The sequence below is a fragment of the Mus musculus genome, chromosome 4 (assembly GCF_000001635.26).
Source record: "Mus musculus strain C57BL/6J chromosome 4, GRCm38.p6 C57BL/6J".
Taxonomy (NCBI): domain Eukaryota; kingdom Metazoa; phylum Chordata; class Mammalia; order Rodentia; family Muridae; genus Mus; species Mus musculus.
In genome coordinates this window covers 113,011,235-113,025,160 of record NC_000070.6, presented here as the reverse complement: position 1 = coordinate 113,025,160, position 13,926 = coordinate 113,011,235, and the positions used below count along the sequence as shown (strand labels likewise).

The 13,926-nt window shown below is 37.6% G+C and overlaps 1 protein-coding gene across 1 annotated transcript in view; it reads left to right on the top strand.

The window, feature by feature from the left end:
* Skint6 (selection and upkeep of intraepithelial T cells 6) overlaps positions 1–13,926 on the top strand; it is a 482,358-nt gene that overhangs the window by 261,813 nt on the left and 206,619 nt on the right. Inside the window, exons 21-22 of the mRNA NM_001103199.1 lie at positions 10,854–10,916; positions 12,179–12,241. Coding sequence (NP_001096669.1) covers positions 10,854–10,916; positions 12,179–12,241 — 126 coding nt within the window. The remainder of the gene's footprint in view (positions 1–10,853; positions 10,917–12,178; positions 12,242–13,926) is intronic.

Sequence of the window (13,926 nt, the reverse complement as noted above, 5' to 3'; positions counted from 1 at the left end):
TAGGCCATCTTTTGATAAACACCTCAGCCAACCATTCAAACAAACTTTTGACACCTTTTTTAACTATGCGAGCTTCCGTATTAAACCTAGAATCTCTACTCAGAGGACCCATGTCAATAAACTCAGCCTGCTCTAGTTTTATGTTCCTTCCACCCTTATCCCACACCCTTAAAATCCATTCCCACACATATTCACCAGGTTTCTGCTTGAATGAATTAGCAAACTCATTAAGCTCCTTAGTAGTGTAGCGAATTTCCTCATGGACTACACTTTCTACCTCCCCTCTAGGAGCCTGTTTTGCTTTGAGTCTGGTTACAGGTCTAGAAGAAACTATTGGTGGGCCGTGAGCAGACTCTGCAAAATTAATTTCCTCATGTGGGGAAGGCATTATTTCAAGAGGTGGGGCTGAGGGTACTACTTCCTCAGGTGGGGCAAACCCTTGAGAATCTGAGGATTCAAAATTCTCAGCTTCAACATGGTCTTCCCACACATCCCCATCCCATGTTGTAGGATCCCATTCTTTGCCAATTAGAGCCCTTACTTTAACTGTCGACACACTCTGAGGCTGAGATTTGAATTTTCGCTGTAGTTCAGCCAACCTTACAATGAGAGTTTCTGTTTGATTTTCTGCAACTTGAGCTCTATTGCTACAAGAGAGAAGATTCTCCTCAAGGACACACTTAGCAACTTTGAGATCGTTTACTTGTGTCTGGAGACTTTCGATTTTATCACACAACTCCTTCCTTTCATTCATCATTTTTTCCACAGATACTAAGAGCAGCCAGCCAGTAAAATCATTTTCCGATTTTTTCCCCATCTTGTAGAAAGCTTTGTGCACTGAATCACCTAATTCATTAAGAAAATCAAGGTCATTAGCTTCTTTAAGTTCGGAATATAGTTTCAACCATGGGTCTTCAAAATTCTCTGAGCTCCCAGGAGGGAGAGAATCTGGAGAGGTTTCAATATTTGAAAGTGCTGGTGGATCAACAAGCCAATTCCAGTATTTTAAAAGATTCATCCTTGTACTTCTGTTACTCTAGAACCACTCCTGGTACCAACTTCTGTATTAGTCAGGGTTCTCTAGAGTCACAGAACTTATGAATAGTCTCTAAATAGTAAAGGAATTTATTGATGACTTACAGTAGGCAGCCCAATTCCCAACAATTGTTCAGTCGCAGCTGTGAATGGAAGTCCAAGGATCTAGCAGTTACTCAGTCTCACGCAGCAAGCAGGCGAAGGAGCAAGAGCTCGAGCTAGACTCCCTTCTTCCAATGTCCTTATATTGTCTCCAGCAAAAGGTGTAGCCCAGATTAAAGGTGTGTTCCACCACACCTTTAATCCCAGATGAAAGGCATAGCCCAGATTAAAGGTGTGTTCCTTAACTCGGAGATTCAATCTTCTGGAATCCATAGCCACTATGGCTCAAGATCTTCAAACCAAGATCCAGATAAGGATCTCCAAGCCTCCAGATAAGGGTCACTGGTGAGCCTTCCAATTCCGGATTGTAGTTCATTCCAAATATTGTCAAGTTGACAACCAGGAATAGCCACTACACTAGGTTTTTTGTTATTCCAGATGAATTTGCAAATTGCTCCTTCTAATTCGTTGAAGAATTGAGTTGGAATTTTGATGGGGATTGCATTGAATCTGTAGATTGCTTTTGGCAAGATAGCCATTTTTATAATGTTGATCCTGCCAATCCATGAGCATGGGAGATCTTTCCATCTTCTGAGATCTTCTTTAATTTCTTTCTTCAGAGATTTGAAGTTTTTATCATACAGATCTTTCACTTCCTTAGTTAGAGTCACACCAAGGTATTTTTTATTATTTCTGACTATTGAGAAGGGTGTTGTTTCCCTAATTTCATTCTCAGCCTGTTTATTCTTTGTATAGAGAAAGGCCATTGACTTGTTTGAGTTTATTTTATATCCAGCTACTTCACTGAAGCTGTTTATCAGGCTTAGGAGTTCTCTGGTAGAATTTTTAGGGTCACTTATATATACTATCATATCACCTGCAAAAAGTGATATTTACACTTCCTCTTTTTCAATTTGTATCCCCTTGATCTCCTTTTGTTGTCGAATTGCTCTGGCTAATACTTCAAGTACTATGTTGAAAAGGTAGGGAGAAAGTGGGCAGCCTTGTCTAGTCCCTGATTTTATTGGGATTGCTTCCAGCTTCTCTCCATTTACTTTGATGTTGGCTACTTGTTTGCTGTAGATTGCTTTTATCATGTTTAGGTATGGGCCTTGAATTCCTGATCTTTCCAAAACTTTTATCATGAATGGGTGTTGGATCTTGTCAAATGCTTTTTCTGCATCTAACGAGATGATCATGTGGTTTTTGTCTTTGAGTTTGTTTATATAATGGATTACATTGATGGATTTTCGTATATTAAACCATCCCTGCATCCCTGGAATAAAACCTACTTGGTCAGGATGGATGATTGCTTTAATATGTTCTTGGATTCGGTTAGCGAGAATTTTATTGAGGATTTTTGCATCGATATTCATAAGAGAAATTGGTCTGAAGTTCTCTTTCTTTGTTCGGTCTTTCTGTGGTTTAGTTATCAGAGTAATAGTGGCTTCATAAAATGAGTTGGGTAGAGTACCTTCTACTTCTATTTTGTGAAATAGTTTGTGCAGAACTGGAATTAGATCTTCTTTGAAGGTCTGATAAAACTCTGCACTAAACCCGTCTGGTCCTGGGCTTTTTTTTACTGGGAGACTATTAATAACTACTTCTATTTCTTTAGGTGATATGGGACTGTTTAGAAGGTCAACTTGATCCTGATTCAACTTTGGTACCTGGTATCTGTCCAGAAATTTGTCCATTTCGTCCATGTTTTTCCGTTTTGTTGAGTATAGCCTTTTGTAGAAGGATCTGATGGTGTTTTGGATTTCTTCAGGATCTGCTGTTATGTCTCCCTTTTCATTTCTGATTTTGTTAATTAGGATTTTGTCCCTGTGCCCTTTAGTGAGTCTAGCTAAGGGTTTATCTATCTTGTTGATTTTCTCAAAGAACCAACTCCTTGTTTGGTTAATTCTTTGAATAGTTCTTCTTGTTTCCACTTGGTTGATTTCACCCCTGAGTTTGATTATTTTTGCCGTCTACTACTCTTGGGTGAATTTGCTTCCTTTTTTTCTAGAGCTTTTAGATGTGTTGTCAAGCTGCTAGTATGTGCTCTCTCCTGTTTCTTCTTGGAGGCACTCAGAGCTACGAGTTTCCCTCTTAGAAATGCTTTCATTGTGTCCCATAGGTTTGGGTATGTTGTGGCTTCATTTTCATTAAACTCTAAAAAGTCTTTAATTTCTTTCTTTATTCCTTCCTTGACCAAGATATCATTGAGAAGAGTGTTGTTCAGTTTCCACGTGAATGTCGGCTTTCCGTTATTTATGTTGTTATTGAAGATCAGTCTTAGGCCATGGTGGTCTGATAGGATACATGGGACAATTTCAATATTTTTGTATCTTTTGAGGCCTGTTATGTGACCAATTATATGGTCAATTTTGGAGAAGGTCCCGTGAGGTGCTGAGAAGAAGGTATATCCTTTTGTTTTAGGATAAAATGTTCTGTAGATATATGTCAGGTCCATTTGTTTCATAACTTCTGTTAGTTTCACTGTGTCCATGTTTAGTTTCTGTTTCCACGATCTGTCCATTGATGAAAGTGGTGTGTTGAAGTCTCCCACTATTATTGTGTTCGGTGCAACTTGTGCTTTGTGCTTTACTAAGGTGTCTTTAATGAATGTGGCTGCCCTTGCATTTGGAGCGTAGATATTCAGAATTGTAAGTTCCTCTTGGAGGATTTTACCTTTGATGAGTATGAAGTGTCCCTCCTTGTCTTTTTTGATAACTTTGGGTTGGAAGTCGATTTTATCCGATATTAAAATGACTACTCCAGCTTGTTTCTTCAGACCATTTGCTTGGAAAATTGTTTTCCAGCCTTTCACTCTGAGGTAGTGTCTGTCTTTTTCCCTGAGATGGGTTTCCTGTAAGCAGCAGAATGTTGGGTCCTGTTTGTGTAGCCAGTCTGTTAGTCTCTGTCTTTTTATTGTGAGTTGAGCCCATTGATATTAAGAGATATTAAGGAAAAGTAATTGTTGCTTCCTGTTATTTTTGTTGTTAAAGTTGGCATTCTGTTCTTGTGGCTGTCTTCTTTTAGTTTTGTTGAGGGATTATCTTCTTGTTTTTTCTAGGGCGTTGTTCCCGTCCTTGTATTGGTTTTTTTCTGTTATTATCCTTTGAAGGGCTGGATTCGTGGAGAGATAATGGGTGAATTTAGTTTTGTCGTGGAATACTTTGGTTTCTCCATCTATGGTAATTGAGAGTTTGGCTGGGTATAGTAGCCTGGGCTGGAATTTGTGTTCTCTTAGTATCTGTATAACATCTGTCCAGGCTCTTCTAGCTTTCATAGTCTCTGGTGAAAAATATGGTGTAATTCTGATAGGCTTGCCTTTATATTTTACTTGACCTTTTTCCCTTACTGCTTTTAGTATTCTATCTTTATTTAGTGCATTTGATGTTCTATTATTATGTGTCGGGAGGAATTTCTTTTCTGGTCCAGTCTATTTGGAGTTCTGTAGGCTTCTTGTATGTTCATGGGCATCTCTTTCTTTAGATTTGGGAAGTTTTCTTCAATAATTTTGTTGAAGAAGTTTGCTGGTCCTTTGAGTTGAAAATCTTCATTCTCATCCACTCCTATTATGCGTAGGTTTGGTCTTCTCATTGTGTCCTGGATTTCCTGGATGTTTTGAGTTAGGATCTTTTTGCATTTTCCATTTTCTTTGATTGTTGTGCCGATGTTCTCTATGGAATCTTCTGCACCTGAGATTCTCTCTTCCATCTCTTGTATTCTGTTGCTGATGCTGGCATCTATGGTTCCAGATTTCTTTCCTAGGGTTTCTATCTCCAGAGTTGCCTCACTTTGGGTTTTCTTTATTGTGTCTACTTCCCTTTTTAGGTCTAGTATGGTTTTGTTCATTTCTATCACCTGTTTCGATGTGTTTTCCTGTTTTTCTATAAGGACTTCTACCTGTTTGGTTGTGTTTTCCTGTTTTTCTTTAATGACTTGTAACTTTTTAGCAGTGTTCTCCTGTATTTCCTTAAGTGAGTTTTTAAATTCCTTCTTTATGTCCTCTACCATCATTATGAGAAATGCTTTTATATCCAGGTCTGCCTTTTCAGGTGTGTTAGGATGTCCTGGACTGGGCGAAGTGGGAGTGCTGGGTTCTGATGATGGTGAGTGGTCTTGGTTCCTGTTAGTAGGATTCTTACGTTTTCCTTTCGCCATTCGGCAATCTCTGGAGTTAGTTGTTATAGTTGTCTTTGTTTAGAGATTGTTCCTCTGTTGCTTTTGTTACCCTCTATCAGCAGATGTGGGAGACTAGCTCTCTCCTCTGAGTTTCAGTGGTCAGAGCAGTCTCTGCAGGCAAGCTCTCCTCTTTCAGGGAAGGTGCACAGTTATCTGGTGTTTGGACCTCCTGCTGGCTGAAGATGAAGGCCCAAAACAGGATCTTTCCCAGAAGCTGTGTTGCTTTGGCCAGGAAGGTGGCTGGTTGTCTGGAGCCGAAGGTGGCGCTGCCTCAGAAGCTCTGTGGCTCTCCCAGAAGTGGCTGGCCTCTGTATTCCACACTGTCTCCCGTGCAGCCTGCCCTCCTCGGAGTCCTGGAGCCAATGAGACTCCCGCCATCAGGGCCTGAGGCACAAACCTCTCCGGCTGGCGGATCCCTGTGCACTCACCAGGAAGGTGGCCTGTTTTCTCAATGAAAGTATTTCTAAGAAGAAAAGTCATAGCTCTTAGTACCTCCAAATAGAAACAAGAGAGAGCACACAAAATAACAGCTTGACAACACACCTGAGAGCTCTAGAACAAAAGGAAGCAAAGTCACCCAAGAGGAGTAGATGGCAGGAAATAATCAAACACAAGGATGAAATAAACCAAGTGGAAACAAGAACTATTCCAATAATCAATCTAATGAGGAGCTGGTTCTTTGAGAAAATCAACAAGATACATAAACCCTTAGCCAGTCTCACTAGAGGGCACAGGAAAAGCATCCTAATTAACAAAATTAGAAATGAAAAGAAAGACAAAACGGCAGATCCTGAAGAAATCCAAAACACCATCAGATCCTTCTACAAAAGGCTATACTCAACAAAACTGGAGAACCTGGATGAAATGGACAAGTTTCTAGACAGATACCAGGTACCAAAGTTAAATCAAGATCAGGTTAATGATCTAAACAGTACTATATCCTCTAAAGAAATAGAAGCAGTCAATAATAGTCTCCCAACCAAAATAAGCCCAGGAGCAGATGGGTTTAGTGCATAGTTCTATCAGACCCCCAAAGAAGATCTAATCCCGGTTCTTCACAAACTATTCCACAAAATAGAAACAGAAGGTACTCTACCCAACTCATTCTATGAAGCCACAATTGCTCTGATACCTAAACCAAAAAAAGACCCAACAAAGATAGAGAACTTCAGACCAATTTCCCTTATGAATATTAATGCAAAAATACTCAAAGTTCTCACTAAATGAATCCAAGAACACATCAAAACAATCATACATCCTGAACAAGTAGGTTTCATCCCAGGGATTCAGGGATGGTTCAATATATGGAAATACATCAAAGTAATCCAGTATATAAACAAAGTCAAAAACAAAAACCACATGATAATCTCATTACATTCAGAGAAAGCATTTGACAAGATCCAACACCTATTCATGATAAAATCTTGGAATGATCAGGAATTCAAGGCCCATACCTAAACATGATAAAAGCAATATACAGCAAACCAGTAGCCAACATCAAAATAAATGGTGAGAAGCTGGAATCAATCCCACTAAAATCAGGGACTAGACAAGGCTGTCCATTCTCTCCCTACCTATTCAACATTGTACTTGAAGTCCTAGCCAGAGCAATTAGACAACAAAAAGAGATCAAGGGGATACAAATTGCAAAGGAAGAAGCCAAATATCTCTTTTTGCAGATGATATGATAGTATATATAAGTGACCCAAAAAATTCCACCAGAGAACTCCTAAGCCTGATAAACAGCTTCAATGAAGTAGCTGAATATAAAATTAACTCAAACAAGTCAATGGCCTTTCAGTACACAAAGGATAAACAGGCTGAAAAAGAAATTAGGAAAACAACACACTTCTCAATACTCACAAATAATATAAAAAACCTTGGTGTGACTCTAAGGAAGTGAAAGATCTGTATGATAAGAACTTCAAGTCTATGAAAAAAGAAATTAAAGAAGATCTCAGAAGATGGAAAGATCTCCCATGCTCATGGATTGGCAGGATCAACATTGTAAAAATGGCTATCTTGCCAAAAGCAATCTACAGATTCAATGCAATCTCCATCAAAATTCCAACTCAATTCTTCAACGAATTAGAAAGGGCAATCTTCAAATTCATCTGGAATAACAAAAACCTAGGATAGCAAAAACTCTTCACAAGGATAAAAGAACCTCTCGTGGAATCACCATGCCTGACCTAAAGCTGTACTATGGAGCAATTGTGAGAAAAACTGCATGGTACTGGTATAGTGACAGACAAGTAGACCAATGGAACAGAATTGAAGACCCAGAGATGAACCCACACACCTATAGTCACTTGGTCTTTGACAAGGGAGTTAAAACCATCCAGTGGAAAAAAGACAGCATTTTCATCAATTGGTGGTGGCACAACTGGCAGTTATCATGTAGAAGAATGTGAATTATCCATTCCAATCTCCTTGTACTAAGATCAAATCTAAGTGGATTAAGGAACTCCACATAAAACCAGAGACACTGAAACTTATAGAGGAGAAAGTAGGGAAAAGCCTTGAAAATATGGGTATAGGGGAAACATTCCTGAATCAATGGCTTGTGCTGTAAGATCGAGAATCGATAAATGGGACCCCATGAAGTTGCAAAGCTTCTGCAAGGCAAAAGCCACCCTCAACAAGACAAAAAAAAAAAAATAACTCCAAGAGATTGGGAAATGATCTTTACCTATCCTTAATCAGATAGGGGACTAATATCCAATATACATAAATAACTCAAGAAGGTGGACTCCAGAAAATTAAATAACCCCATTAAAAAATGGGGCTCAGAGCTGAACAAAAAATTCTCACCTGAGGAATACTGAATGGCAGAGAAGCACCTGAAAAAATGTTCAACATCCTTAATCTTCAGGGAAATGCAAATCAAAACAACCCTGAGATTCCACCTCACACCAGTCAGAATGGCTAAGATCAAAAATTCAGGTGACAGCAGATGCTGGCCAGGGTGTGGAGAAAGAGGAACACTCCTGCATTGTTGGTGAGATTGCAAGATTGTACAACCACTGTGGAAATCAGTTTGGCGGTTCTTCAGAAAAGTGGACATAGTACTACCGGAGGATCCCCTAATAACTCTCCTGTGCATATATCCAGAAGGTATCCCAACCTGTAAGAAGGACACATGCTCCACTATGTTCATAGCAGCCTTATTTATAGTAGCCAGAAGCTGTAAAGAACCCAGATGCCCCTCAACAGAGGAATTGATACAGAAAATGGGGTAAATTTACACAATGGAGTACTACTCAGCTATTAAAAAGAATATATTTATGAAATTCCTAGGCAAATGGATGGACATGGAGGGCATCATCCTGAGTGAGGTAGCCCAATCACAAAGGAATTCACACAATATGTACTCACTGATAAGTGGATATTAGCCCAAGAACTTAGGATACCCAAGATATAAGATACAATTTGTTAAACGGATGAAACTCAAAAAGAATGAAGACCAAAATGCGGACACTTTGCCCCTTTTTAGAATTGGGAACAAAACACCCATGGAAGGAGTTACAGAGACAAAGTTTGGAGCTGTGACGAAAGGATGGACCATCTAGAGACTGCCATATCCGGGGATCCATCCCACAATCAGCTTCCAAATGCTGACAGCATTGCACACAGTAGAAAGATTTTGCTGAAAGGACCCAGATATAGCTCTCTCTTGTGAGACTATGCCAGGGCCTACCAAACCCAGAAGTGGATGCTCACAGTCAGCTATCGGGGGGACCACAGGGCCCCCAATGGAAGAGCTAGAGAAAGTACCCAAGGAGCTAAAGGGATCTGCAACCGTATAGGTGGAACAACATTATGAAGTAACCAGAGCTCTTGACTCTAGCTGCATATGTATCAAAAGATGGCCTAGTTGGCCATCACTGCAAAGAGAGGCCCATTGGACTTGCAAACTTTATATGCCCCAATACAGGGGGATGCCCGGCCCAAAAATTGGGAGTGGGTGGGTAAGGGAGTGGGGGCAGGGTATGGGGGACTTTTGTGATAGCATTGGAAATGTAAATGAGGAAAATACCTAATAAAAATATTTTAAAAAATGGACTAAGGCAGGATAAAGCCATCCATATGGATGGATTGACTCATGGTTAGTGGGAACCCTTAACTATTTCCATGTATGTTTTCTTTTAATTATCAGAGGTTGGAGAACAATAGAAAAAAGGATAGTCATAAAATTTATTGTGTAATAGCAGAGCAGTTCAGTGCCCAAGATACAAGGCTGTTTATAAGTTGTTTAGAAAATTCCAAATATAGAGCCTACTTGATTCCATCTCTGAACTTTGTCTAGTTTGCTGACAACAGTAGTATGTGTGATATTTGAAGGGGCGAAAAGGTTTGCACAGATCTGAATGACTTACACAATTATTTAGCTATAATTCTGAAAACAGTTAATTCAACCAAGATAGGATACATAGATGACAAGGTAAAAAAAAAAAAAAGTCTGATAGGTTCACCCAAAAATGAACTTGACATCTGGCATGCTAGGGAAACTTTCACTAAAATATCAAATACTATGTACCAGTTGGGATTACTGATCCATGAAGCCAACCAAGTAGAATGATGATCCTCAGAGAGCAGATACCTATTCAAGTGCAATATTCTAAAATCCAAATTCAGACTCAATTAGACCATGCTGTAATAGAAAGAAAATGTGGCTTTGCAGCTTTATCTTCTTCGGGAAAAGCTTCATGAGCAAAGAAAATTCCTATCTTATTTGAAAAGATTATACAATCTCTGTAGAAATCTTCACTGATATTTAATTAATATTGTTCACACCCATGAACAAAATCATATGATAACCAGATGTGAGGCAGGTTATGATAGGTATCTTGATGTTTGAAAATCTGAATACCTTGTGAATGATCAAGTACTTAGAGCATTAATAACTGAGGCACAACCTATGGTGTAATGGATGGGGATACAACTGATATTGATTCTAAAAGGTATCTTGGTACTACACTAGATAATCCTATACCTAGAGAACTTTGAGGTTCATATTTAGAGATCCAGTTGTAGGAAATATGTTCCTTTGCAAAAAAATATTGCATAGAATCTGAAATAGGTATCTTGTCTCAAAATGATTGGTGCTTTTATTGTGGGAACTTAGGTCAGATGCAACATAATAGTGAGCAAGGTATCTTTATGGCAATGGTTATCCTAGGTATAAATCTGAATAAAAATTTAAAGTCCAGTTATGTTTATTTTATGAGATAAGCTAACCAATGGGACAAAGAGCATAGGTACAAGTGATATAAACAACACATTTTCATGATATGAGAAGATGAAATGAGGACATGGCTGGAGGCCTCACAGTGCAAAATGCAAGACATTTCCCTTTGTTTTCTAGGAAAGATTTTGCAGACAAAAAAAACTCATTAAAATAATGAAGTTCTAATATATGCTATGCTAATCAGTGGTGCTCTAGACATGGAAATATATAAACATCTTACTCTATCCCCCCAAACTTGAATGATATGAAAATAATAGAAACTAATTCAATGTATGGTCTTTGTCTACAGGGACCAAAAAAATGCTGCTGAAAGTTATTCAATCAAGTATTCAAAGTTTCAGTGTGGATCTAGGTATGGTCAATGAAGATGTCAAAATAAAATTAAAACCTATGGTCTGTGAAAATGTTGTTAAATAAAATTTAAAGGTATTATTGGAATTCCTTGATGCCACTGCATCCTTATCTGTGATGAAATTCTGCTATAGGTGAAAGAACAAGAGTGTTTGGAAGTACAAAAAAATATGTTAATATCAGCTCCTCTTTATCAATGCCCAAATAAAATTTCGATGTAAATGTCATTGGAAATAGGAGGCTTGATTGAAATAGGAGCTTATGAAACTTTGATTTCCAAGAAATTTTGTAATATAGCATGGCCAAATTAAAAGGTTTACAACAAGTTTGTAGGTAGTAGAAAGTTATCTGGAATTCCAAAAAATAAAAAAAAGAAAGAAATAAAAAGGGTTAAGTTTAATATGTTGGGAAGAAGTCTCAAATTGAAGGTCTTATATCTATGATATGCTCATAAATTTATTGAGACTAGATATGTCCCAACATTGGTGTATACAGGTTAGTATTCCCATGAGATATGAAATGTACCACGATGATGAAATGTAGGGGGAGAAATGATGGAGGCTTCAGGGGAAGATATTGATATATATCCTCAAAAACAACCCAAGGCTTTTCCTATTCTACAAACACAGGACATTATCATAACAGAGATACCAAATTTAAAGGAGGATCAGTGGCTTAAATGCCAAGAGTGCTACCACATTAATGGTATTGTCTACAGAATCTTCCATTTATGTTCACAATAAAATATTTCACTCAGGTACAAAGCATGCAATTATCATTTTTAGGCCATGGGGTGAAATCAACATGAAAATAATGTTTTAACTTATATTCTGCAGAACAACAGATATAATGAAATTTCTCTTCTTGGATTGAAGACAACATAGATACAAGTACCATGTTATATATGTGTGATGATAATATACAAACCAAGATTGTCTAGGAGTTAAAGACAACCCAATAGACAGGGATAAATGATTTTTTTTTTTTGGTGAGGGTCAAGAATTGCAATTTATTGTGATATGTCTTCAAGAAAATATCTTAAATAAATTCATCCCCACATGTGATGTATATGGGCCACAAAAATAGAGACCATAAACTCATATACATTCATTCCAAATTTCTCTCTGACAAGAGCTTATCCACTTAATCTAGATGTCTTCAATGGATGCAGTATGGCCATCATAAAAGCAGTAAGGAATGAATGTTTCTGTATGCCATTATTTATATTTTGTCCCTATTCAGTATATGGTATTTTGCCTACAGAGACAAAGGAGTGGCTGTTGAAAATTATTCAATCAAGTATTCAAAGTTCCAGTGTGGATATAGGTATGAACGATTAAGATTTCAAAATAGAATTAAAACCCATGGTTTGTGAAAATATGTGTAAATAAAATTTAATGGTATTATTGGGATTTTCATGATGCCACTGTATCCCTAGCTGCTATGAAATTCTGCTACAGGTGAACCAACAAGAGTGTTTTGAAGTATGAGAAAATGTGTAAATATTCAGCTCTTCTCTATCAAAGGCCAATTAAAATTTAGAAGTAAATCGGATTGAAATAGGAGGCTTGATTGAAATAGGAGCTTATGAATCTTTCCAGAAACTTTGTAATATATTCTGGCCAAATTAAAAGGTTTATAACAAGTTCTTAGGTAGTAGAAATTTACCAGGAATTATAAAAAACAAAAATAAATAAATAAATAAACAAACAAACAAACAAACAAACAAACAAAAAGAGTGTTAAGTTTAATATGTGGGAGACAAAGTTTAAGTGTCAAATCAGAGAATTAGAGATATAAATTTATGGGGTCTAGATATTTCCCAATATTTGGGTACACAGGTAAATATTCACATGAAACAAGAAATGTACCACGATGAATGTAGCAGGAAATAGGGAGGATTCAGGGAAAGTTATTGATATTATTGATATATAACCTCAAAAACAACCCAAGGCTTTTATTATTTTACAAACACAGGACATAACCTGAAAAGAGATACCAAATTTAAAGGACGATCAATGGCTTAAATGCCAAGAATCCTACCACAGAAATAGTTACCTCTCAAGCCTGTATTAGTAGATCAATGTCTGTAGACAAAGGAAATATGAAAGATTGATTATGTGTTATAAGAGAAACTGGAGGCAAAGTATATAGAGGATTCTGCCACTTTTTGGGAAATCCCTGCATATGTTATGAAAAAGTGAAAGGAAAAACTTTGAATGTTAATAAATTTTAGAGCTGAAGTGTTCAATATTAATGATCATTTCCATTACAGTCTTTTGTTTCCTTTACCTTCGTTCTTATCTAAGAAATGATTGCAATTGATTTAAAGGGCTGTATTTTACTGTCCATTTTAGTGAGCTAGAAAGAGAAAGGTTTTCTTTATTGTCTCTTTTTTTTAACAATGATTACTCCATGAAAAGAACTAAAGGATGACTTCTTCTATAGGGAAGGTTGAAAGGTCTTTCACCATGTCAAAATCTTGTTCAAAAACCACTGGAAATACTTTGTGGATAATTTTGTCAATGCCTGATTATTCATTACTTGGATGGAAGTTTTTTGGCTGCTTCTAACACAGACACTTCAGAAGAATCTTTAAGGAAAGAGTATGCAATTCATTTTGCTGGCTTTGAATGCAGGATATACAGCAATTCAAAGTGGCCATGCACGGGAGAGTATTTGATGTCTCTGAACACGTAAATAAGCCCCTGTACATGAGAATATGGTATGCATAAATAGTAATGTGTTGAATTAATTCTCCAATTCAAATGTGCCCAGTTAATGAAAAGAAGCTCAATTTTACATGAATAGATGTGTTGTGCCTAGATTGGAAAAATCTATCACTACACTACTGCCCTCCCCATCTATAAGACCCTTTAGATCTTGTGTTTTCTCCAGGCCATATGCTTTTGCTCTGCATTTCTTCTTCCTCTCCCTCATCTATATCCTCCCCCTCTTCCATTTTCCCCTTCTTCTCTCCCCAACTTTCCACACCACCTTCCCTATATCTA